The 24,905-nt window shown below is 38.1% G+C and overlaps 1 protein-coding gene across 3 annotated transcripts in view; it reads left to right on the top strand.

Annotated features, from left to right (window-relative positions):
* Positions 1-21,532, top strand: part of cntn1a (contactin 1a) — a 28,412-nt gene extending 6,880 nt beyond the window's left edge. The window contains exons 1-24 of one of the 3 annotated variants that reach the window (XM_055192143.2): positions 4,754-4,841; positions 6,069-6,180; positions 6,912-6,950; positions 8,748-8,874; positions 9,094-9,275; positions 9,373-9,468; positions 9,586-9,792; positions 9,992-10,091; positions 10,673-10,857; positions 11,048-11,172; positions 12,544-12,664; positions 12,756-12,906; positions 12,993-13,120; positions 13,306-13,478; positions 13,667-13,799; positions 13,987-14,148; positions 16,371-16,520; positions 16,612-16,682; positions 16,802-17,036; positions 17,143-17,246; positions 17,396-17,585; positions 18,043-18,161; positions 19,337-19,490; positions 20,033-21,532. In XM_055192143.2, coding sequence (XP_055048118.2) covers positions 6,126-6,180; positions 6,912-6,950; positions 8,748-8,874; positions 9,094-9,275; positions 9,373-9,468; positions 9,586-9,792; positions 9,992-10,091; positions 10,673-10,857; positions 11,048-11,172; positions 12,544-12,664; positions 12,756-12,906; positions 12,993-13,120; positions 13,306-13,478; positions 13,667-13,799; positions 13,987-14,148; positions 16,371-16,520; positions 16,612-16,682; positions 16,802-17,036; positions 17,143-17,246; positions 17,396-17,585; positions 18,043-18,161; positions 19,337-19,490; positions 20,033-20,106 — 3,081 coding nt within the window. In that variant the 5' untranslated portion in view covers positions 4,754-4,841; positions 6,069-6,125 and the 3' untranslated portion in view covers positions 20,107-21,532. Of the gene's footprint in view, positions 1-4,753; positions 4,842-6,068; positions 6,181-6,911; positions 6,951-8,747; positions 8,875-9,093; positions 9,276-9,372; positions 9,469-9,585; positions 9,793-9,991; positions 10,092-10,672; positions 10,858-11,047; positions 11,173-12,543; positions 12,665-12,755; positions 12,907-12,992; positions 13,121-13,305; positions 13,479-13,666; positions 13,800-13,986; positions 14,149-16,370; positions 16,521-16,611; positions 16,683-16,801; positions 17,037-17,142; positions 17,247-17,395; positions 17,586-18,042; positions 18,162-19,336; positions 19,491-20,032 lie in introns of those variants that run through there. The other 2 variants (XM_055192144.2, XM_055192142.2) reach the window with 2 other exon arrangements.
* The last annotated feature ends 3,373 nt before the right edge of the window (positions 21,533-24,905 follow it).

Raw genomic sequence — 24,905 nt, 5'->3', positions numbered from 1 at the left:
TGTTGTTAACATGCTGTCATTGAGTAATATATAGGCTACTTGTATTATGGATCCTTGTTGATGTTTGTTATAATAGATTTGAAAGCTTTTCTGATGTGAGTTTTATTTATTCTGTATAGAAATCAGTTATAGTTTTTGTGTAGGTGATGTGTCTGTGTGTTGTGTGATCTTTGTGTTGGCAGGATTTAAAGCTGAAGCTGTTGGCTTTTATTTGTCTGCTATGTTTTTTGTTGGCTTGTCTGTGTTGCTGGCGTCTGCGAGAGGAGATGTGTTTTTAAATGCTGTTCTGAGGTCAGTTTCTAAATGATTGTGTTATCTTCTGCTCTCATTGGTCTTATCAAGAGTCCTGTTTAACTTTAATGTCTAAATGTCTGAGATATCAGCAAGGTCACCGGATCGCTTGAGGAAGAATTCAGTTCCCATCAGTTAAAGATCTTCCGCTTCATCCATTAACCTGACTGCATTTCTACAAGATTATTATCAGAAAAAGTTTTACTGATCTTATTATCTATGATTACTTTTGTGTGTGTTCATTTAAAAGAGCATAAACACAGGGATCTGGACAGGTTTTCCCATGTTTATTTTCTCTTTCTGTGTGAGAATCTTGTGTTATTTAACTAAAGCTGTAGCTGTTGTTTATTCAATGATGTTAAACAAAAAGATCTGGGCCTCATTTCCTGAAACCTTAGCTCTACGTTGTTCTTAAGTTGTACCTTATCATTAATAATTGTTTCCCGAAACCTTCTTAGTTAAGTATACCATCTGTATGTCATAAGTTGGGAAGGTTGGTCAGGAGCTATACTTTATCCCTCACCACGGACCATCACTGTGATAAAAGCTTGTGTACATTGTAGGGGTGTGACGAGACAAGACGAAACACAAGATTTGGTTTACGAGAACGAGATGAGATTTTCTTTTGAAGAAATAACTAACTGTCCCTATTATTTTGCCAATTGATAATGAAGTAATTTTATATTTTTTGATAATAAAATAAACCGAAGTGAGCAATAACCTTTAAAATGACATAATAAAAATGATGCAATAATAATTGGTTCAAATAAAGCATAAAAACAAGTAAACACATTACATGTAGCCAGTATGTAGAAACCAGGTGACTTGCTCGACTTATTTCCCTGCGTGATGCACTTATTGTGAACCCCTGATATAAATCATCCTTTCAATGAGCGGATGATTTGGTGCAGGTTATGCATGATACGTTTGGACATGAAGTTGCAGGTTTTGCATGGGTTTGATATAAAATAAAATTTCCAAGGTTGGATTTAGTTTTTGAAATATTTTTACAGTATAGTCCTAATAAATTTAAAATGAACTATTTCTCAAATGCTTCTTTTATAAAGAACGGCGCTATCTCATAACGCAGTGAAGTACCCATTACATAGAGTGAACAATTGATTATCAAGCGATCAATTTCAACCAATTCAGCACCATTGGCATGGACAGTACCAGGTAACGGCGTACGCAAGAAAGTATTTATTAAGAAAGTCGCTAAAACTATACCTGTAGTTAAGGTCTTACTTAAGATTATTCGTAACGTGCTAGACAAAGTTATCAGTAAAACAGATTTAATAAACAGTTAATTACCCAGAATGCATCTGAGTGTCACATCATAACAAATCCAACAGGTTAAACACATCACCGACTAATGGCCGCCTGTTTTTCTGCAGTCTGCTCTCATATAGATTTTCTCTTATGTTGAGCTGAAATCACATTATTTCACAGACTTTAGTGTTTATGTGTTTATGTTTTTTCCATGCTGTTACACCTCTGAGAGGTTCTGGTCCACATCTGGTGTGAGCGTCCTGTAAGATCAGATGACAGATGGATGAACATACAGACACAGATTCATTTCATCCTCTCTGATGAGGACACATCTACATTAATGTCAGCGATCTGCACATAAATAGTTTTTATAAGTACACTATTCAACAAATATTTATCTGACCTTACAGTACAGTACAAGATGACAGTCAGATCCTCTGTTTGTGTTTGAGAAGGTCGTGACAGTTACCAGCCGATGAGAAACGCCTCATTGTTAAAGGGTTTAGTTTCAGACAGACAGTATATATCTGTGATTTGTCTGTAAGGGTTTGCTGAAGAGGGTGACGGGACAGACACTCAATACACACTTTACAATCAGCACTAAGATGAAGACACAAGCAGTGCATTGTGGGATACGTGCTGGTGACAGATGTGTTGGCATGAGTTTGCTGCATCTGCGAATCACTGTCAGATATACATGTGTTCGTCTGATAAAGCATCTAATATCAGACCGAGTCGTATCTATAAATCATATCAGACAGATTTGTGGATGAACTTACAGTAGGGATGCCCTAGCAACTACACCCAACACCCTAGCAACCATTTCATAATGTTATCACGCTGGTGTTTTAGGGCTCCAGCAGGATTTAAATGTAGTTTTTTGTCTGTACACAATAATGTACTGTATATGATTCACACACCGCTCTTATACAGTATCTTACTGTTTTCTGAGGATCAGAGTTTCACATGAAGTCAACAGTGTGATTCTAGAAGATTACACTGTTTTTAATGTATTTCAGATTAGATAAGTGCACAAGTGAATAAATGATGAATCTTTAAGTCTTGACTGTCCCACAGATATTTCACTAAATTCATTTCAGTATTTAGTTTTTTAGTTAGATGAACAAGTATAATTAAACCGATAACGTACGCTACATTTATGACCTTTATGTTGAAGTGTTGAAATTAAAAATACAGATACGGGTAGATGGAAAAACGTCAGATCTCAATATTAGAATATAAAGTTATTGTCCTGATGTATGATCTAATAAAGGACAGAGACTCGTGATGTCTACAACAGCTCTTAACACTTCTGAAATGATTGTAAAACACTGCTTGTCTTTATTCAGACATGACAGCTGTGAATTCAAGTCATTGTTTGTGTGTAGGAGTTTGCACAGCGACTGGAGATCTGTGACCTGAATCTAAATATGACAACACAAAAGACTCAAACTAACCACTCCATTAAAGAAAGAAGTAGAGCACAACATGTGGTGTGTGTGTGTGTGTGTGACACAGAGGTTTTTGTTTGGTTTAATTTGTCTTAAAGATGAGGTTAGTCAAGCAGAAATCAGCTTCGCTTTAAACTCAGATATGAGAAATTGACACATACATTGAGAATTAAAATATTTGAATCATCTTTTTCTTTATTGCTTGGTTTGTGATTAGGTGTTGTGTTTTATTAACAGTTAGTGTATAACTGCATCATTTTTTAATTACTGCCAGTGTCACGGCTCTCAAATCCCCGTCCAGCATCAACCAATAGCAATGACATGAGACAAACACATTCATTCACATCTGCTCTCATGTGTTTGTGATGCCAGTGCTTCATTCACTGACTGAATTTAAACCCTAAAAATCTTCACATTAAGTGAGATCTAGTAGTACTGACACATGTTTCTTCAGATTCATCTTTTCTCTTAATTTTCCATGAAATGATTTGATGTGATGAGTTTAAAGCTCTGTTTGTTTCTTCTGTGAGCTCCGGTGTCGTGCAGTTTTTCTCCTGGGTCATAAAGTTCACCTGATTTCTCACAACATACACAGACAGATGACTCCATGATTTGTGTTTATATGAAAATCTGATTTAGTCACTTGTGTTTTATAGATGAACATTTATCCCCAAATGTGTCATGATTAATGTTATTTCTTTGACGTTTTATGCAAACAAAAGTGCACTTACATGTAAATCAATTTTAAATTCAATCTGTACTTTTTTACATTTCAAGAAATTGTTTACAAAGCCATGATAATATTGATAACCGTGATGTGAAATGTTCATACGGTTTCATCTGTCATTGAGACGAGATGTTTTTAAGTGAAGAAGAGTGAGATGAATGTCCTCTGACGTGATCTGTGGATGAGTGATGATGTTGATCTCATTAATGTGAGTGCTGGAGGAGGACAGAAGACGGCCATTGAGTTTGGGAGATTTTAATCCTCTGATACGCGTCTATCCCGGCGTTCCCAGCAGGATTGCTTCTTCAATAGATAGCCTGCATTAGCGTGTCTGTCATACCGTCCTGGGAATTAATCTGATCTCTCCATGACTCAGATATCGCTTCGGTCCACACCGCTCATTCATTTGGAGACTGTAGATTTAGGACAGTTCAGATCATCATCATTCTTTACATATGGTAATGATCATCATTATCACACTGTATAAAGACTTCACTATATTAATATGATGAACATAAAGAGCATCTTATCATTCAGGGACTTGTGTTATCTTTACAGTTCAGAAGACAGAATCTTCATCATCATCATCATCATCAGTCTGAAGTGTTTCAGGGGTTTAATCTTCTGAATGATCTGCTTGATGGTTTAATGTCTGTAGTGTCATTGTGACTTTGACTGAAAGGTTAGAGAAGTAAAGCTCTTCTGTGTGTGTGTGTGTGTGTGTGTGTGTGTGTGTGTGTGTGTGTGTGTGTGTGTGTGTGTGTGTGTGTGTGTGTGTGTGTGTGTTCACTACTTATTGAATGGGTTAAATACAGAGGTCACACCCAAGTGTGGGTTATTTTACAATTCAATTCATCATCTGAATATATAAATAAATGAATGAATGAATGAATGGATGGATGGATGAGGTCAGTTGTGATTTATTTGTGCTTTTGTTATATGAGGAATAAGTTCTCACACATGAATCAAGTAAATGTAATGTAAGCATTTCTCATTCATGTGTTGTTTCCTATAGACCTGTGATGCTTGTTGTTATTATCTCAGCTGTAATTGGTTAGTTATTCAGCACTAACCTGCTGAGTCAGCATGCAATTCTGCAGAAGGTCAGTCAAGGGTTTTTACTCTTTTCACTTTTGTAAACTTCCTAATCTTCTTTTAACCCCATTTGCGGTTTTTTATTCTGTTCTTAGTGTTGTTATATTTATGTTCAGATGTGTAATAGGTATGAATCGTGTTATTATTAAAATAGTTAAAGTTATTAATACAGAAAATGATTAGTAAAGAGGTCATGAGGTGTCACTGCAGTATGTTGTCTATTAAGGGCACTCTTTAGTGCAGTATCTTATTAACTGATGTAATGATCACATGACCTCAGTAGCTTCTGGAAACAATCACATGTCATGTATTGTAGATGATGTCATTATTACAAATACAGAAGAAAATATTCTTATACATGTTCTGTGTGTGTGCGTGTATTGTGTTTGTTTGTTTGTAGACAGAAGCTGTGTGTCTTAATAACACCCAGGAGTTGTGTGTTTATAATCACATAATGCTCTGCGGTGGATTTGGTGCTAATAAATAAGAATATCTTCACAATACCACAACAGCTGGACAAACACACAGTAGAGATGATCTGTCTGTGTATGAAATCAAGTTAAAACTCTTTCTGATGATTAAATATTTATTAGTGAATCAATTTGGCGTCTGATGAATAATTTGTGTTTGTTCTTCTCATTGTATCATCATAGCATCAGATCATTAGTCTGGGCTCACACATCAACACACATTACACTTGACTCCAGAAGCACATCTGATGTAACTTAATATATTTATCTACATGTTTATATAAGAGTACTGACAGATTAAAGTTAATATTAATGTGCAAACCACTTTTAATCATTGAGTTATCAGTGCTGTTTATTCAGTGAGGTTTGTGTGTTGTGTTGTGTGTAAGGGTCGAGGGTCACTGTGAGTTTGAGCTCCAGGCGACTATTTGTGCCCATAATGAGATGACAGAAACCTGTCAGAGAGCGTCTGTGACACATTAAAGCAGTTTATATGATGAAGATGATGATGATGAGAGTGATTTTGTGTTTAATAGCTTTATATCATATCTCTCTATACTCAAAAATTCAGTTTTTCACGGACACATATGACCTGAAGATTGAAATGAATCTGGTGGACCTTGTACTGAAGTGTTTAGACAGATGTGTGCAGTATTTGATCTGTGCTGTTATACACACATGAATGTGTTTTGTCTTCATGATGTGTGTGTTTGTGTGCGTGTGTGTGTGCGTGCGTGCGTGTGTGCGTGTGTTTGTGTTGTTCAGGGAATCAAACATCTCCTCATAAATGAAGATCTGCTGTAGATCCTCCAGCTCAGAGCCATGAGACGAATCTCTAACCTCCTGATCACCGTCTCACTCACTCTCACATACAACTGTAAGTATATACACCTGTCTGTCTGTCTGTCCGTCCGTCCGTCCGTCCGTCCGTCCGTCCGTCTGTCTGTCTGTCCGTCTCTTAAACATGTCTTAATGTCTTGAAGGAACGGTTACACAAGAGTTTTGAATGATAAACAAGAAATAAAGATATAACAAGATGTGATTGGTTAAATAGAAGTTAGTTTGAAATATTTTTAGCTATTATGTGTGTGTTGTGTGTGTTTGTGTGCGTTGTGTTTGTGTTGTGTGTAGGAAGATAGGAATACAAGTAAATTTTTTACCGTTTTGTGTCTTTTTATTTATTGTTTTCTCATGTTTTTTTACCATTGTAGTTTGGGTTTTGGGTTAAAACAACTTCATGTTACCTAAATTGACATCCTAACCCAACATCTAACCCCAACTCCAAGCGACTATAGTTTACACAACATTAATAAATTGAGAAACCAATGCATAAAAGAGTGTACTAGGTGAATGGGAAGACTGGTGTATCATATGCACAGTATTGCAGGACTTTTCACACTGCATGTTAAATATGCATTTCATGAGAATGGGTTGGTTCATCAAATATTAGTCAAAGATTCACCTGATCTCCAGTTTTGACGAAGTCCAGTGATGTAAAAATCTTCATCTTAATAACTCACAGTCCCACTACTGAATCATTAAACCAGTTTAACCAGTTGAAAGTCTCTACTGGTGATGAAGATCTGTGCTGATGTTTTTCTCTTTCAGTCTGGATCGTCCGGTGTGAATCTCCAGGAGCTTTTGCTGGTGAGTTTTGACATCTACATTTAGTTTTTGTTAAGGTTCGAGATGGTTAGTTACTGTAATATCCTTACATATTTCTGTTAGATCATGTTGACTATCAGAATGTTCCTGTCCATCATTAGATTCAGATGAATACTTTTTACTACAGCAAGAAACTGTACTGTATCTAATGAAGCATAAGATTATTTTGTGTTGGTAATATCTGACTAACATTAAACTGAGTTGTATGGGAGGTTTTAGTTCAGCTCTGTTTCGGGGAGGTCTGTGTGTTTAGTGAGGGATGGAAGGAGAGCGTTTTTGGGGATCAGAAGATTAAAGGGATAGCATCACGTTTCCCTAGTGATTTGCTCTCGTCTCACATCTATGCGGGCTCCATTTTCAGCTTTGGATCCCCCACCCGTTTACCATCAAAGCCTTGAGATCCCGCTGCGTGGTCTCTGGCAGACAAATGTATTTAGTGTTTCCTGAAGGGGCTTTGATGTCGCGACTACATCCAATTTACTAAACCTAGAGAACTCATCTATCCTTACTGATACATCACTGTAGTGTCTTCAGTACTGATGAAGGTTTAAACTAAACTCATAATAACTCCTAACACTGTACAGTATAATGATGAGATGTTCAGGGATCCAGGGAAACCAGGAGGAGAGTCTTTTGGCGCTTTTCCATTGCATATTACCCCACGGGTCAGGTCAGCTTAGTTTTGGGGGCTTTTCCACTGGGTACATTAATGTAGTACCCAATACTTTTTTAGTACCACCTCGGTTGAGGTTTCAAGTGAGCTGAGCTGATACTAAAACATGAGGTAAAAAACACTGAAGATCACTGATTGGTCTGAGAGAATCCTCACTACCAGCCGCATTGCTAAAAGCAAGATTAATTTTACTTTCGTGGGTGCGCTGTCTCAAGCAAACCTGTTGTCATCTGTGCTTTGTTTTAAGTTCCCAAAACCCCTTTAAGTGTTGAGAAACGTCCACATGATGAGAATCAGAAACACCAGTCCAGTGTTTTTTTCTTTCACATATCCACTACATTTTTGCAACTTTGCAGAGCTCTTCCATCGATTGAACTGAGAAATAAATGAATGTATGGGAAACACTGCAGTCTAATGATGCTCGCTCTCACTTTTTGTATGTCGTCACAGCAGTGGGCAGCACAAATATATTTTTAGGAGTTTCCCTTTCAGATGCAAACTTATAGGAGGATATAATTTAAAAGATTCACACAACACGATTTACTAATTTACGGCATGTGTGATATTACTGTATTTGCACCATTATTTAACACTGAAAAAAATAATTTCTTAAATGACTTTGCGCTTGAAATGGCTGCAATTGTTGCTGATATGAGGAGGCATCGCAGAGATCAGAGAGCGTGTGGTACAAGATTTTTTGATCTGGCCCATAGTCTTTATGAATGAAAGTGTCTGAAGGTGAGATGAAATGCTTATGTTCATGAGTTATTCATCATTGTGTATAGTGGTGGGATGGTTACTGATATCTCATCATGTCTCACTAATGGAAGCTGTAATTCCTACAGAACCCTACGTGGTGCTTACTGGAAATGACCTGAACAGATTGACCATCATGTTTCACTGTTAACATTAAATATTAGTTGTCTCTGAATGATTAATCTGTGCACATTATAGACAAACATTTATCTTCATAATCTTCCATTAGAAACGTTCATCTCTGTGCATGTCTGATTGATTGTGTTTCATGTCATTAGAATTGTGTGATTGTGAGATACGAGACGTCTCTTACTGACTCTATTCTCACTGTGGTCTCATTCGTGTCTCAGATGATTCGTCCGGATATGGACCTGTGTTTGAAGAGCAGCCCGTCGACACCATTTACCCTGAAGAATCTCCAGAGGACAAAATTATCCTGACGTGCCGAGCGCGAGCTCACCCACCTGCGTCATACAGGTAACCCATACAGAGCCCTTACTAGTGAGCACTTCTTCATAATCCCTCACTAGTGAGCATTATTTTAAAACAATCACAAACGGAAAATCACAAAACCCAAATCCACAACTTATTGAACCATTGACAGTCGGATTTAAGCATGAATTTAAAAGCAGCTAAATACATCCAAATTATTAATTATCACAATGGAAGTCAATTATTAGTTTGTTGTGTTTACAGATGGAGATTAAACAACACAGATGTTGATATTATGGAGGGAATAGATGATCATTACAGTCTGACAGGAGGAGATCTCATCATCAGATTCCCAGATAGGAGCAGGGATACTGGGAATTATTCATGTGTGGCAACCAATGAGTTTGGGACGGTGGTCAGTCGCACGGCTTTTATCCAGTTTGGATGTGAGTCGGTTTATATATAAAAATGTGCAGTGAGGCTATAAAAAGCAACGGTAACCATGTTTATAAAGAAATGTTTTATTTCTCTGTTTGTTTTTAGACTTGGACATGTTTTCCACAGATGAACGAGGGGCGGTCTTTGTGAAGGAGGGGCAGGGGGCGGTGCTACTGTGTGCTCCGCCCCCACACTTCCCAGGTGACCTTAAACACCTGATCTTGACCTTACCAGACATGATATCAGATTGTGAATATTACTAAATCGATATGGATTGTAGTAATAAGGTGATGAAAGTGAATTCTCTGTTCACTACAGAAGATCTGTCGTACCGCTGGATGCTGAATGAGTTTCCAGACTTCATTCCTCTGGATAAACGTCGCTTTGTGTCTCAGAGCACCGGGAATCTCTACATCTCCACAGTGCGATCGGCAGACAGTGGGAATTACTCCTGCTTTGTGTCCAGCCCGTCCATCGCGAAGAGCGTTTTCAGCAAATTCATCCCTCTGGTGCCCATCCCCGAACGTGAGTCACATCACATGACCACCCGTCCATCGGTGTGTTGTTCTCAAAGATCAGATAGTGATGCTCAGGCATTAAGATTTCTGCTGATGTGAGGCTTTACTACATCATACTCATACGCATATTAACATCTGTGGTGAGATGCAACATCATCAGGTAGCAGATAGAGAGATCTTTTCATGTCATGTTTGCTCTTTGTCAGGTTCGCTGAGGAAATATCCAGCTGATATTAAAGTGAAATCTCCAGACACATATGCACTTATGGGGCAGAACGTCACGCTGGAGTGTTTTGCGTTGGGAAAGTAAGTTCAGAAAGTTTTGGTAATGGATTTTGTGGTTATCAATCGATGGTTTCTGTCTGTTATTGCTCTTATGATGATTATAAAAGTACAGTAGATAGATACACACCACAGACGTGATGTTAAAATATCAACCCTTTGAGTAAATCGGCACTACCCCCCTTTCCCTTTTTTTTTACGTATTTGACGGGACTAATCTAAATATCTCCTTATTATTACTATTATTTTATTTATTTATTTAATTTTTTCTTATTCCTTTACTGTATTTGTATTTTAAACCTTATTCTGTCTTATATATGCGCTAACAATCTTTAGTTGGATTAGCACATCAATGGACAATCATTCCTGGACAGATCTGGACTTAAAGGGATAATCTGGGATAATGGGTTGGATGGGGGGTATCTTCATCGATATCATTATTTGTATAACACAGTCATAATTTGCCTGTATACATCTGGTCCAAAATGTGTTGTAAAAATGTTACATGGTTTAATGAAAAATCAATAAAAATTGTTAAACAAAATATCAACCCTAACCCCGAAGACTAAACCCTGAACTCAGTATAAGCGTGTTTGTGCGTTCAGTCCCATCCCTCAGATCCACTGGAAGAAGGTGGACGGTGATCTTCCTCTTCGCCGTCATGACGTCAGTATGGCTGGTAGTCTTCTTCATCTCTATGACCTTCAGTATGAAGACGAGGGCTTGTATGAATGTGAAGCAGAGAACTCTAAAGGCAAAGATTGGCACAAAACACATCTGTTTGTTGAGGGTGAGTCGTATTATTATCAGATGAAGGGCACTTTAGCTTTTAGCTCAGGAGTTCATGTCTGTCTGTTTTATATCAGAAATATCTAAGAGAGTTTTCTCTGTGTCGGCACACACTGACTCACATTAATGTTTATGTTTGAGCAGCAGTACTAGTTAGAATAACTAGTTAACGTGATTATTGTGTTTGTCAGGGGCTCCTGAGTGGGTTGAGAAGATTGAAAGTTCAGAGAGAGATATCGGAGGGAACTACATCATGTCGTGCGTGGCCAAAGGCAAACCCAAACCTCACGTGCACTTTCTGAAGAACGGACAGAAGGTACGGCCATCACGTCTATATTAAAACCATACGGCTTCTGTTAGTCATTTCTGAACCGGTCCAGAGACGAATGGAGCCTGCGGTCTTCCTGTGGGAAATCAGGTTTTGAGTTTTTCCTCAAGAGTAATAAATAATTCTGCTTTACTCAACACTAAACTCTCAGATCAGGTCAATAAATGAGAGTGGATATTGAGCTGTGATCTGGACTCATTTCAGTTATATAACACAAGCCGCTTCTGATCCAATACATAAACTACTGATACGTAACAGAAACAATACTCAAGGGTTATTAAAGACTATTATAATATTTCTTTATAAAAAAGAAAACACCTGGACCTAAAGTCAGTTCAAGAGCAAAACATCACAGCTCGATACCAAGAAGTGTTGACAACATAAAATCACTTACCATGTGTTCACACCAAACGTGAATGAAGGGAATAAATCACGCTATTCGTGCTTAGTTGGATGCTTGAACATTTTGATTTAACTCACTTTATTGCGTGTGAAATTCAGATGTGAAGTATAAAACTTATATATTTAGCTCAAATTGAGTAAAGAGCATTTTTTACAATTTCTCAGATTGTCTGACCTCCTCACTCATTCAAGATCCTTTTCATTTCTGTTTCTATAAAACTATGAAGATGTGTTGTGATCATTTTGTCCTCGTTGCTGTTTTGTATTTCTGCCTCGGCTCGCTAAGTTCTTATCACTTCACTACTAAAGCAAGCTCCTGATTGGCTAACACAAATATCCACCAAAGTTCCGATTTTTTAACTCACGCGTTACGGGCGTCAAACGCTCAATTTGCTCAATTTTCGCAAATTGCTTCATTTGCGCTACCTTATTTGTGCGAATCGTGCGGCAGGATGTCTATCACGTCTTTGAATTGACTCAACGTGTAAATCACTCACATTTAATGCTTCATTCGCAACTGGTGTGAACCCACCATTAGGCATACAAAAAAAATCTGCCAATGGGGTAAGCAAAAAAAAGTGCACATTTTTCTTAAACACTAAATTCAAGAAAAATTCAAGAAAAATTTGCTTACACCATTGGCACATTTTTTGCTTGTTTTTTTGCTTGTTTTGTGCACAAAATTATATTTTTGGTCTAAAATCTAGACTTATTTTTTGGAGTCGTTTTTCACATCAAGAAGAGCATCTTAATTTAAGAAAAATACAAATAATTTTTTTCTTAAAAATCATTTTTTTTGCTGTGCAGTTTATTTTATTTTTTGTTGTTATTGATAATATTTGCATTTATTTTTCAGTTCAATAAATTCTTTCTGATTGACAGACTGTAATAATACAGTATGAATGTATAGTGGATGATATTTTATGGATTATTATTGTGTCTCATTGTTCTCATCAGTTACTCAGGAATCATGAGTTACATTTCATCGATCTAAAGTTTAATGATTCAGGGATGTATCAGTGTATCGCAGAGAACCGTCACGGCACAATCTACGCCAACGCTGAACTCAAGGTCTTCGGTGAGCTCAGCTCTGATTGGTCATTTAATATAAAAGTGTGTCAGATCTTAATCTAATTGTTCTAGATTGACATCTTCTGATCTGTTTCAAGCTGGCGGTCCATCGTTCGAGCAGAACCCTGTGAAGATTAAAATCTTAGCGGCTAAAAACGGGCGCGTGGTGATCGAGTGTAAACCGAGAGCGGCACCACGGCCGAAGATCTCCTGGAGTAAAGAAACCGAACTCCTACACAACTCCAGCAGGTCAGAGGTCACATCAGCCGCTCATCTGTCCATCAGTTTCATCAGTTTACTTCCTGTTACAAAATAAAAGTCTTTTATAATTGCAGGATTTTCATTTGGCAGGATGGAAGTTTAGAGATTGTAAACATCAGTAAATCAGACGAGGGCAGATATACGTGTTTCGCAGTGAACGACAGAGGTCAAAGCAACAGCACGGGATCTCTATCCGTCACAGGTACTAGAATAAAAACTGATCTCAGAGCAGGTATTTGACCAGAGACAGTTTTTTAGCCTGTTAGCGTCTGTTTACTATGTTAAGAAAGATTGTCAGATTCACTTTTAAAGCTAAGATCAGACTGATGTTGATGGACTGATAAAGTAATCTCTCTCTCTCTCTCTCTCTCTCTCTCTCTCGGTCAGACGCCACTAAAATCACTCTTGCTCTAACTGATGCTAATGTCAGCGTGGGAGAGAGCACCAGGATGGAGTGCAATGCGTCCCATGACCTGACCCTTGACATCGCCTTTATCTGGTCTCACAATGATCACGTGATCGACTTTGACCAGGACAGAGATCATTATCATCACAAAATGGTGCGATAATCTGTATTCTTCTTATCTACTGTAGAATAACATTACAATGATTCTTGATGAAGAGTACTGAGGCTCTGTAATGATATTCAACCAATGGTGTGAGCTTGAGACAAAAGATTTTAACAGTAAACTTTTAACAGCTTCAGTATTATGTATAAATAACAATGATTCATGTGAATTTGAATCAGATCGGTGACGCAGGGACGTCCAGCTCTGAACTGTTGATCAGAAAGACACAGCTGAGACACGCTGGACGTTACACCTGTACAGCTCAAACACCTGTAGACAACATCAGTACTTCTGCAGAGCTGAAGGTTCGAGGTAAAACACGAATGACAAACATTACTTTCTCTTGGGGGTTGGGGGAGTGTCATATGTTACTACTGAATAAAGTATTGTTTATGTTAATCAGTACTGATGCATTGGGCAATTCTGAGCACAGACGATATTAAGATCTCTATTGAAACAGAGAAAGATCTTATCTGTGTTTTTCTTTCATTTCTGTTAGGTCCTCCAGGTCCTCCTGGTGGTGTGCGTGTGGATGAGGTGACAAACAGCAGCGTGAGGGTGACCTGGAGTCATGGGACAGATAATCTGAGTCCCATCTCCAAATACATCATTCAGTTAAGAGACAATAAAGCACAGCAGGACTGGAAAGAGGCCTCTACCTGTAAGTAGATCACCTGTGATTATGCCACTGTAACAATCCAAGTCTTTAAGTAGATCACCTGTGATTATTTCATGATAGTAATCCACCTGGGATAACATTACCATACTGATCTTTCTGTGAGTAGATCACCTGTGATTGTCACTGTAGTAATGTGCTTGTGAGTAGATCACCTGTGATTATGTCACCATGGTGATCTGGCTGTGAGTAGATCACCTATGATAGCATAAGCTGGTTGCTGGTTTTAGCTGGTATAAGGTGGCAGTAGCTGGTCTAAGCTGGTCCTCCGAGCATGAAAAAGCTGGTCATGCTGGTGGGCCAGCCGGTCTTCCAGCATGACCAGCTAAGTCCAGCTAGACCAGCCTAAAAAGTGACCAAAACACAGCTAGACCAGCTTGCTACACCAGCAAAAACAGCTTCCTACACCAGCAAAACCAGCTAAAACCAAGCTGGAGACCAGTTAAAACCAGCTCACCAGCTTATGCTGGTCTTAGCTGGATTTTTCAGTAGGGAGATCACCTGTGATTATGTCACCAAGGTGATCTGTCTGTGAGTAGATCACCTGTGATTATGTAACCGTGGTGATCTGCCTGTGAGTAGATCATGTGTGATTATGTCACCATGGTGATCTGGCTGTGAGTAGATCGCCTGTGATTGACACAGTAGTAATGTGCCTGTGAGTAGATCACCTGTGATTGACACAGTAGTAATGTGCCTGTGAGTAGATTGCCTGTGATTGACACAGTTGTAATGTGCCTGTGAGTAGATCACCTGTGATTATATCAGTGTAGTGATTTGCCTGTGATTTTGTCACCATGGTGATCTGTCTGTGAGTAGATCACCTGTGATTATGTCACCAAGGTGATCTGTCTGTGAGTAGATCACCTGTGATTATGTCACCATGGTGATCTGGCTAGGAGTAGATCACCTGTGATTGACACAGTAGTAATGTGTCTGTGAGTAGATCACCTGTGATTATGTCACCATGGCGATCTGGCTGTGAGTAGATCACCTGTGATTGACACAGTTGTAATGTGCCTGTGAGTAGATCGCCTGTGATTGACACAGTAGTGATGTGTCTGTGAGTAGATCACCTGTGATTATGTCACCATGGTGATCTGGCTGTGAGTAGATTGCCTGTGATTGACACTGTAGTAATGTGCCTGTGAGTAGATCACCTGTGATTATGTCACCATGGCGATCTGGCTGTGAGTAGATCACCTGTGATTATGTCACCATGGTGATCTGGCTGTGAGTAGATTGCCTGTGATTGACACAGTTGTAATGTGTCTGTGAGTAGATCACCTGTAAATTGTGTCACCATGGTGATCTGGCTGTGAGTAGATCGGCTGTGATTGACACAGTTGTAATGTGCCTGTGAGTAGATCGCCTGTGATTGACACAGTAGTGATGTGTCTGTGAGTAGATCACCTGTGATTATGTCACCATGGTGATCTGGCTGTGAGTAGATTGCCTGTGATTGACACAGTTGTAATGTGCCTGTGAGTAGATCACCTGTGATTATGTCACCAAGGTGATCTGTCTGTGAGTAGATTGCCTGTGATTGACACAGTTGTAATGTGCCTGTGAGTAGATTGCCTGTGATTAACACAGTAGTAATGTGTCTGTGAGTAGATCACCTGTAAATTGTGTCACCATGGTGATCTGGCTGTGAGTAGATTGCCTGTGATTGACACAGTTGTAATGTGCCTGTGAGTAGATCACCTGTGATTGACACTGTAGTGATGTGCTTGTGAGTGGATCACCTGTGATTATGTCACCATGGTGATCTGGGCGTGAGTAGATCGCCTGTGATTGACACTGTAGTAATGTGCCTGTGAGTAGATCACCTGTGATTATGTCACCATGGTGATCTGGCTGTGAGTAGATTGCCTGTGATTGACACAGTTGTAATGTGCCTGTGAGTAGATCACCTGTGATTAACACAGTAGTAATGTGTCTGTGAGTAGATCACCTGTAAATTGTGTCACCATGGTGATCTGGCTGTGAGTAGATTGCCTGTGATTGACACAGTTGTAATGTGCCTGTGAGTAGATCACCTGTGATTGACACTGTAGTGATGTGCTTGTGAGTGGATGACCTGCGAATATGTCATCTAAGTGATTTGCCTGTGATTATGTCACAATAGTGATTATGCGAACTCAGAAGAAAAATCTCAAGTTGAGAATTGACTGACAGCTGTTGTGTTTTTCTTTGTTTTTCAGCTCCAGTGACTGTGGAAGGTAATGCAGAAAGTGTCACAGTGGTAAATCTGACACCATGGACAGATTATGAATTCAGGGTCATTGCCATCAACACATTGGGTACAGGAACGCCTAGTGACCCCTCACCTAAAATCACCACAAAGGAAGCCAGTCAGTCTGATTTTGTAGTGGTTCATTACTCATTTCTTTTGTCATATAGTTTCAGTGTTATCGTGTACTCTCTCTTTCTTTCTCTCTGTAGAACCTGTGGTTGCACCATCAGATGTTGGAGGTGGAGGAGGAGCCAGCAGAGAACTCACCATCACGTGGACGGTATTTTCTCAGACAAGATCATACTTCTTCTAGTAACTTAGTTACATTAGTGAAGCTTTGCTAATCAAACACATGTTTTAAATGTGTTTTAAATGTGTTTGATATGGGTTTGTCTTTAGCCTGTGCAGTTGCAGTATCACTACGGCAGTAACTTTGGTTACATCATCGCCTTTAGACCACACGACAAGCGCGAATGGCTGAAAGTCACCGTCTCAGATCCTCAAGCTCACAAATACATTCACAAAGACTCAGATATTCAACCATCCACCAAGTTTGAAGTGAAGATGAAGGCGTTTAACAGTCAGGGTGAAGGACCGTACAGCGTCAGCTCCTTTATTTACTCCGCTCAGGATGGTCAGTATCTGTATACTAACCTTTCTGTATGTTGAAGGAGTTTATTCAGAGGTTATGAGTTTACCGCTGGTTCTGTTCTTCATTCATGATGTGTTTCTGTATTCAGTTCCCTCAGAAGCTCCTACTATCGTTGAGGCGAGAGCGCTGTCGGCCACTGAAGCCATCGTCTGCTGGATGCCTGTGCAATTACAGACAGTAGAACGATACCAGGTTACTGATACTCAACACTACTGGAGCTGTGATGATCATAAACTAGTCTTCTACTACATTAACTGATTTCTCAGTAGCGCAGTTATTCATAGAGCAGTAATGTCATTCATTTCCCTCATGTAGTTTTTAAACATCTGTCTGTCGGTCAGGTTCGGTACTGGAGACAGACTGTAGAGAACGAGGCGTCTGCCCAGCGTGTGCTGGTTTCCAGTCAAGAGAACCACACCAGACTGGACCACCTGAAACCCAATTCTCATTACCTCATCGAGGTGCGAGCGTACAATGGCGCGGGTTACGGACCTTCCAGTGCCCGATACGAGATCCATACAAAGAAAGCACGTGAGTTGGACACATAGCACTTCTGGATGTCTTTATTTAACTCCTTTAACGCCATTGACGAGTTTCCCTGCCAACAACGCTTTCCTGACGAGTTTTTACAGTAATCTGTATTTCCGCTATTATCCACTAGATGGTAAATAACCAATTTATAAAAAACTGATGCAAAAACGAATTTAATTAATTAAAAACTCTGTGTATGTTTTGATTATTGTTCTGAATCTAATCTCTAACAAAAGTCCTTTACAAAAATGCAGTTATCTTAGCTTTTTTTCTCAACATTTTGTATTTTTAGAGAAACCTAGCCATATTGGAGAGGTGATGAAAAGAGAGCAAATGAAGATACGATGAAAAGTTTTTGTCCCGTTTTGTTTTTTTGTCTGTTTTGAAATCAGAGGGTCTCACTTACAGAGACTTCAGTCCTTACATCACTGGCAATAAAGTCACACTTGTTTTTCAGCTCCCAGTCGGCCGCCGAAAATAATCGGTCCAAAGTTTCATTCCACCGGTAAGATGTTTAACATCGCCTGGGAGCAGGTGCAGCCGCTGGCCAATGAATCTACGGTGGAGGGTTATAAGGTCAGAACAACAATCTCATCAGATCACACAGTACATTTATCTCATGCACATCACATTTTCACCTTCGTCACATTCAAAGTTTCTGTGTCTCAGCTCTCTCATCACTCTGTTAAAGGCGGAGTGCACAATGTTTGAAAAACGCTTTGGAAAAGGAGACGGGCCGACTACCAAAACACACTTGTAGCCAATCGGCAGTAAGGGGCGTGTCTACTAACCGACATCCTTGCCGGGTTGCGTATGTGTGCGGCGGGTCTTTTAAAAGAAGGTCCAGATTCTATTGGGGTAGCGGCGTGTTTGTTTAGGTGATTTCAAATATCAACATTGGCTATCAAACATTGAGCACCCCGCCTTTAATGTCAAAGTTACTGAATGTTGTTGGGCATGTGTGTTAATAATAATAATAATAATAATGATAATACATTTTATTTCTAACGCGCTTTTCTTAAACTCAAAGCGCTACAACATACAGAAAGAACATACAATAGAACACACTAAAATAATAACCAACAATGCAAAACAGTTGTGTGTGTTTTGCGTGCGTGCGCGTGTCTCCCTCTGCTGGTCATTCTGAGAATCTACAGGCATGTGTGTCATATGTGCATCATTTACAAATATGTGATGTTGATGAGATGTTTTACCTACATGATGATTGTTTAAACATCTATAATAGACGTGTCAACCAGTGATTTCTTCGGGAATATTCAGGAAACTCATTGATGTGGTTGAAGTAAAAGTTTTTATTTACCATGACTGTGAACCCAGACAGATGACCTGTACTTTAACTTTGCTGACCCAATGATTTATTATTATCAACATAACTATAACAAACACTGCAAAAAATTTTAAGAAAAAACATATTCAGTAAAAATATCTAAAAATTCTTAAATTAAGATGCTTTTTCTTGATGAGCAAAACGACCCAAGAAAATAAGTCTAGTTTTTATACCAAAATATCAAATTTAAGTAAACTTGTGCATTAAACAAGCAAAAAAATCTGACATCTTGATTTAAGAATTTGAGATATTTACACTGACAACAAGACTAAGTGAGAAAGTCATTTTTTTGCAGTGCAATAATCTGTCTGTGTATTCATTCCTGTCACGTATTGAATGAAAGTAGTTGATTTTATTTTCAGCATTGTGTTCTCATGTCTTGTGTGTTAATGTCTTCTCTCAGGTGTTGTACAGACCAGAAGATCAAGTGAACGGTGATCTGTACACAACAGGTAAACACTCCATAGATCTGCCCATGAAGAAAGGTGAATATCTGGTGGAGGTGAGAGCTCACAGCGAGGGAGGAGACGGAGCGGTCGCACAAGTGCGCGTCTCAGGTAAACACTCACCTGTCTTTAATATTCATCCGTCACGCACACACATCAGGAAATAAATCACAAAATCATCTAAAATATCACAACACAGAAACATTATGACAGGTTTATTCTGAATGATTTGACAAACAAATAAATGAAAACAAACAACCATATAATCATGCAAAACAAACACTTATTAACATGTTGTCACTTGGTAAAGCCTGTCATCATAGTTAAAGTAATATTAATAAACATTATGTCCAGATCAAAGTTATTATATGAAAGTGCCACCTGTGTGACAAACTGAGTCTATCAGAGCAGGTCACAGAAGAAATGACAGATATTGTTTTGGATTCAATGAAGGATTTTTTTAACACACTATGAAGTTCAGAAATGAGTTTCACACAGCAGTCAAATTAAACCCTAAAGCTGAACCGAGAGCAGCAAGGTTTTATGTAAATGTATGCCAGTGAACAGATGCTTTTCAGTCAGATGTGTGTCGGGTTTGATCATCTTGAAGTGTTAAATAGTGTTTGTGTGTTTAATCACTGATCTGTGTGCAGGTGGAGGACTTGTGAAGGCTCAATCTCTCAGTATCTCTCTGATCTTCATGACACTCTTGAGTTTATTCCTCTGAATGTAAATCTTCACCGGCGGTGAATCTGAACTCTTACAAGATGAATCTCACACAAACCCACAAATGTTCAGCCGGGACATCAAGGACAGATTTAATGTCTCTGAACTCTTCAATATGCCTTATAACATCTCACGGTCTGCTTGTGTTAAAGCGTGAGCACCGATTGGTCGAGGACTTTGTGACACAGGAAGTGAACTCTGTGACTTGTGTGTGTTTTGGTGATAGATCGGATGCGTCTGATGTTTGTCTTGATGTTGTTTGAATATCAGTTACTTTATCTTAATTCTTGTTTTCAGTACTGAAGCACAGCTGTTATTGAATATGATCAATCTGATTTAAACTCTGAACAACAAACACAGCATGTTCATCATAATAGAGGATTATATAATACACACACACACATATATATATATGCAATAATTTATAAGCTATTGATCTTTTCATTTAACAGAAAATCTTGTTTTTCATTGTAGCTTATCTAACATAGAGATCATTGAGAGAGAGAGAGAAAGTGAGTGAGTGAGTGAGTGAGTGTGCGAGTGAGTGAGTGAGTGAATGATAGAGAGACATTGAGAGAGAGTTTATCTGTGTGAGGAGAGAGAGTGTATCAGGTGCATGACATCTTTCAGATTTTCAGTGATATTTTTATTGTGTTTGTGATGTTTGCTAAAATATTATAAAAAGAAACAAGTTGTTTTGATCATTGAGCTTCTGAGGAAGAGAAAGACGTCACTGAAGAGCTCTGATTCTGGATCAGTTTTATTGGTTGGTTGCGAGCACAAATCTAAAGTGCTGTTGTTTTGCGTGTATCTTTAAATCCTCTCGTTGCAGATGATTTGTGATGAATGTGAATATTTTAACTCGTGTCTATTTCAGCGTTGATGCAGAAGTGAATTTTAACAGCCAATAACATTTACAGAATAATCATCAATCTGTTCCTCTCTTTCTCTGTGTGTTTTTATACTGGACTGTCTGTTATGAGAAAACTGTATGTTCTGTACAGTGAGCTTATTTGATTTGCTTTTAACAGATAATAGTTTATTGACAGCCATATATATATATTTTGGTTTATGCTGTGATTGAATCATTTAGTCGTCCTGTTTTAATCTCATAATGTACCAGATCAGTAAACTCATTTCATCTGGATCTAAACTTCAGTATTTTGTGTTTTAAGATGAAGTCGTGTGTCAGCGTCGGTCGTTTCTTCAACATTTACACCACAAAGTGCTTTTGCTCCTGATCTGCGTGAGAGTTTTAATGCATGAATGCTTTAGCGGCTGCAGTTATTCAGAGATCAGATGCATGATGGGTAATGAACGGTCTGATCTTCATACTCATTGACTGTGTGTTAGTCTGTAAGCTGATGGGTTTCTCACTGTCAGTGAGGATCTGCTTCATTTCATTAAAGATGATAAAGACCAAACCAGCACATCGTCTGTGTCTTTTATTCTTACCTCAATATGTGATGCACAAACATTAACCTGCCTGAACATTATTCAACCAAACACTATTCACATCTCTGTTTTGTGTCTTTTTCTGTCTAGATTTGACTCAATTTTTATGAAGATGAATAGACATGATAAACAAATAAGAGCTTATAGACAGTAATAGACAGTGATCTGATGATTTTAACACAACATCTGTTGGGGGAAACGCATTACAAGTAACATGCATTATGTAATAATATTACTTTTCTTAAGTAACGAGTAAAGTAACACATAACCTAACTAAACCTAGACAAAACCATACTTCGCAACTACAGACCAATCTCAAATCTTCAATTATAGGCAGCTGAACAAATTCTTAAACTCAAATGGCTATCTGGACAATTTTCAATCTGGTTTCTGTCAGCATCACAGCACAGAGACAGTGCTCATAAAGATAATAAATGATATTCGCTTAAACTCTGATTCAGTGCTGGTGCTACTAGATCTTAGTGCTGCCTTTGACACAGTAAATCACACCATACTCTTACATAGACTGGAAAACTGGGTAGGGCTCTCTGGGATGGTCCTCAAATGGTTTAAATCATACCTACAAGGAAGAGGTTACTACCGTATGTGAACATAGGTAACCATAAATCTGAGTGGACATCCATGACATGTGGAGTCCCACAGGGTTCAATTCTTGCACCGCTTCTGTTTAATTTGTCTAACCACTTGGTCAAATAATGAAAAAGAACCAAATTGCTTACCACAGCTATGCAGATGACACCCAGATATACTTAGCCCTGTCACCCAATGACTACAGCCCCATTGACTCTCTATGTAAATGCATTGATGAAATTAACTGTTGGATGCGTCAAAACTTCCTCCAGTTAAACAAAGACAAAACTGAAGTCATTGTATTTGGAAATAAAGATGAAACTCTCAAAGTTAACACATACCTTGACTCTAGGGGTCTAAAGACACAAAATAAAGTCAGAAATCTTGGTGTAATTTTAGAGTCTGACCTTAATTTCAGTAGTCATGTGAAAGCAATAAGCAAATCAGCTTACTACCATCTCAGAAATATTGCCCGAATTAGATGTTTTGTCTCAAGACAGGACTTAGAAAAACTTGTTCATGCTTTCATCACCAGCAGGGTGGATTACTGCAATGGACTTCTTACGGGGATCCCCAAAAAGACCATTAGACAGCTGCAGCTCATACAAAACTCTGCTGCCAGAATTCTGACCAGAACCAAAAAATCTGAGCACATTACTCCAGTCCTCAGGTCCTTACACTGGCTACCTGTTACATTTAGAATAGATTTTAAAGTATTGTTACTCGTTTATAAATCACTTCATGGCTTAGGACCCAAATACATGACAGATATGCTAACTGTATATAAACCTAAAAGATTACTCAGATCATTAGGATCCGGTCAGTTAGAAATACCAAGGGTTCACTCAAAACAAGGTGCGTCAGCATTTAGTTATTATGCCACCTCTAGCTGGAATCAGCTTCCAGAAGAGATCAGATGTGCTTCAACAGTAAACACTTTTAAATCTAGATTAAAAACACATCTGTTTAACTTTGCATTTACTGAATGAGCACTGTGCTGCTTCACACTGACTGCACTTTTAACTCAAGTCACTTTTACTTCTTTTTAACATTTTAAAGTGTTTTTATTAAAATCACATTTATTTTCTTTAATTGTTATTTTAAATTCTCATGTATCTTACTTTTTATTGTGATTTTTTCGTGTATCTTTTATTTTTACATTTTCTTTTTTCTCTTTTATATATTGTTTTCTCATTTCTATGTAAAGCACTTTGAATGACCTCTGTGTATGAAATGTGCCATACAAATAAACTTGCCTTGCCTAAAAAGTAACATAAGCATTACTTTCCATGAAAAGTAACTAAGTAACGCAATTTTTGTGAGTAACTTAATAGTGTAATGCATTACTTTTAAAAGTAACTTTCCCCAACAGTGATCTGTAGTGCTGGGACGTCATGTTATATTAGAAAAACATTCAAACAGCTGTAAGATGAGATGTGATTTATATTCCTGTATAAAAGGCAAACTTGATCAATTATTCACAATAATAGTAAAGTATGTGTTGTGTATGAAATGTGCTGTTTAAATATACTTGCCTTGTCTAAAATGTTTACTAGTCACATCTCGACTACTTATAGCATAACTTTATAATTTGTATTTCTTTTATTGTAAACAACATTCAACATTTCTAAAGCAAGTTACTACAATTACATGTATGGATTTGTTTAATTTAAATCAACTTACAGTACATTCAAGATATAAATGTCATCAATATACTGCAGCAGTTCTTAAACTTTTTCGACATGTGGCCCCCCAAAGAAAAGTGATGACATAAAACATGCTAAAACAACATTTGAATTAAATAAAACTTTAAAAATATACATTGTAGTGTTCTTGGTTATTAGTCTTATTTTTCCACAAACCATTCAAACTATTCAAACTATTCAAACTATTCAAACTATTCAAACTATTCAAACTATTCAAACTATTCACTCTTTCTGCTTAGAGAAAATGTCAACATTCTTTTGTTCCTTGACCAAATTTTCATTCTCGTTTTTCTGCATCCGAATATATTCTCTCAAAGGTTATGGGTTACAAAACAATCACAAGATATCTTTTTGTCAGTCAGGTCAGGTGAGAGACCTGGTTTGCTATTGCCAAAAGTTATTTTCTTTCTTGCACACATACATCCAACTTCACACTCTCATAAATCCACACAAACACATAAATGTGCACATAAAGCCTATCAACTTGTATCCAACTTCTTGGCTTAACTAATGAGTGATAAATGTATTGTCTTTAGCAGAAGATTGTAATATATTAGTAATCTACAACTTTCCTGCTGAAAAAAAAGCATAATTCCCATGCATGTTTTGGTACTGGTTTAGCTGGTGTTCATAAGCTGGTCTTGCTGGTATGCTGTTTCTTCAGCAGGGTTTTGTGTCTATTCTCTTCTTCCCCGAGCGTCTTATGGAAATGATCAATGTAGTCAAGCTGAATCACACTTTAGTCTATCCATAAAAATCATCTAAAACCTATAGCCTATATTATTAAGATGTTCTTCATGGTTTACTGAAGCAGCTCGTGCATTTACTGTAGACAGCCTGTGCTTGTGAATGAGCCATGTGTGCCTTTACAGCAAAAAAACGTTTGATTAAAAATGATTGAGATTCATTCAAAATACAGATATGACAATATGAGATCTTGGTGAAGGAAACACAAATTATATTATTGTTGTTTGATATGATGAAGGTTCTCCAGTAGATGTCGCTGTGTGTCTGTTGTGTTTTATTAGCTCATCTCAAATCTCACACA

The sequence above is a fragment of the Misgurnus anguillicaudatus genome, chromosome 6, assembly GCF_027580225.2.
Source record: "Misgurnus anguillicaudatus chromosome 6, ASM2758022v2, whole genome shotgun sequence".
NCBI classification, from domain to species: domain Eukaryota; kingdom Metazoa; phylum Chordata; class Actinopteri; order Cypriniformes; family Cobitidae; genus Misgurnus; species Misgurnus anguillicaudatus.
This window is presented reverse-complemented; position numbering and strand designations above follow the sequence as displayed.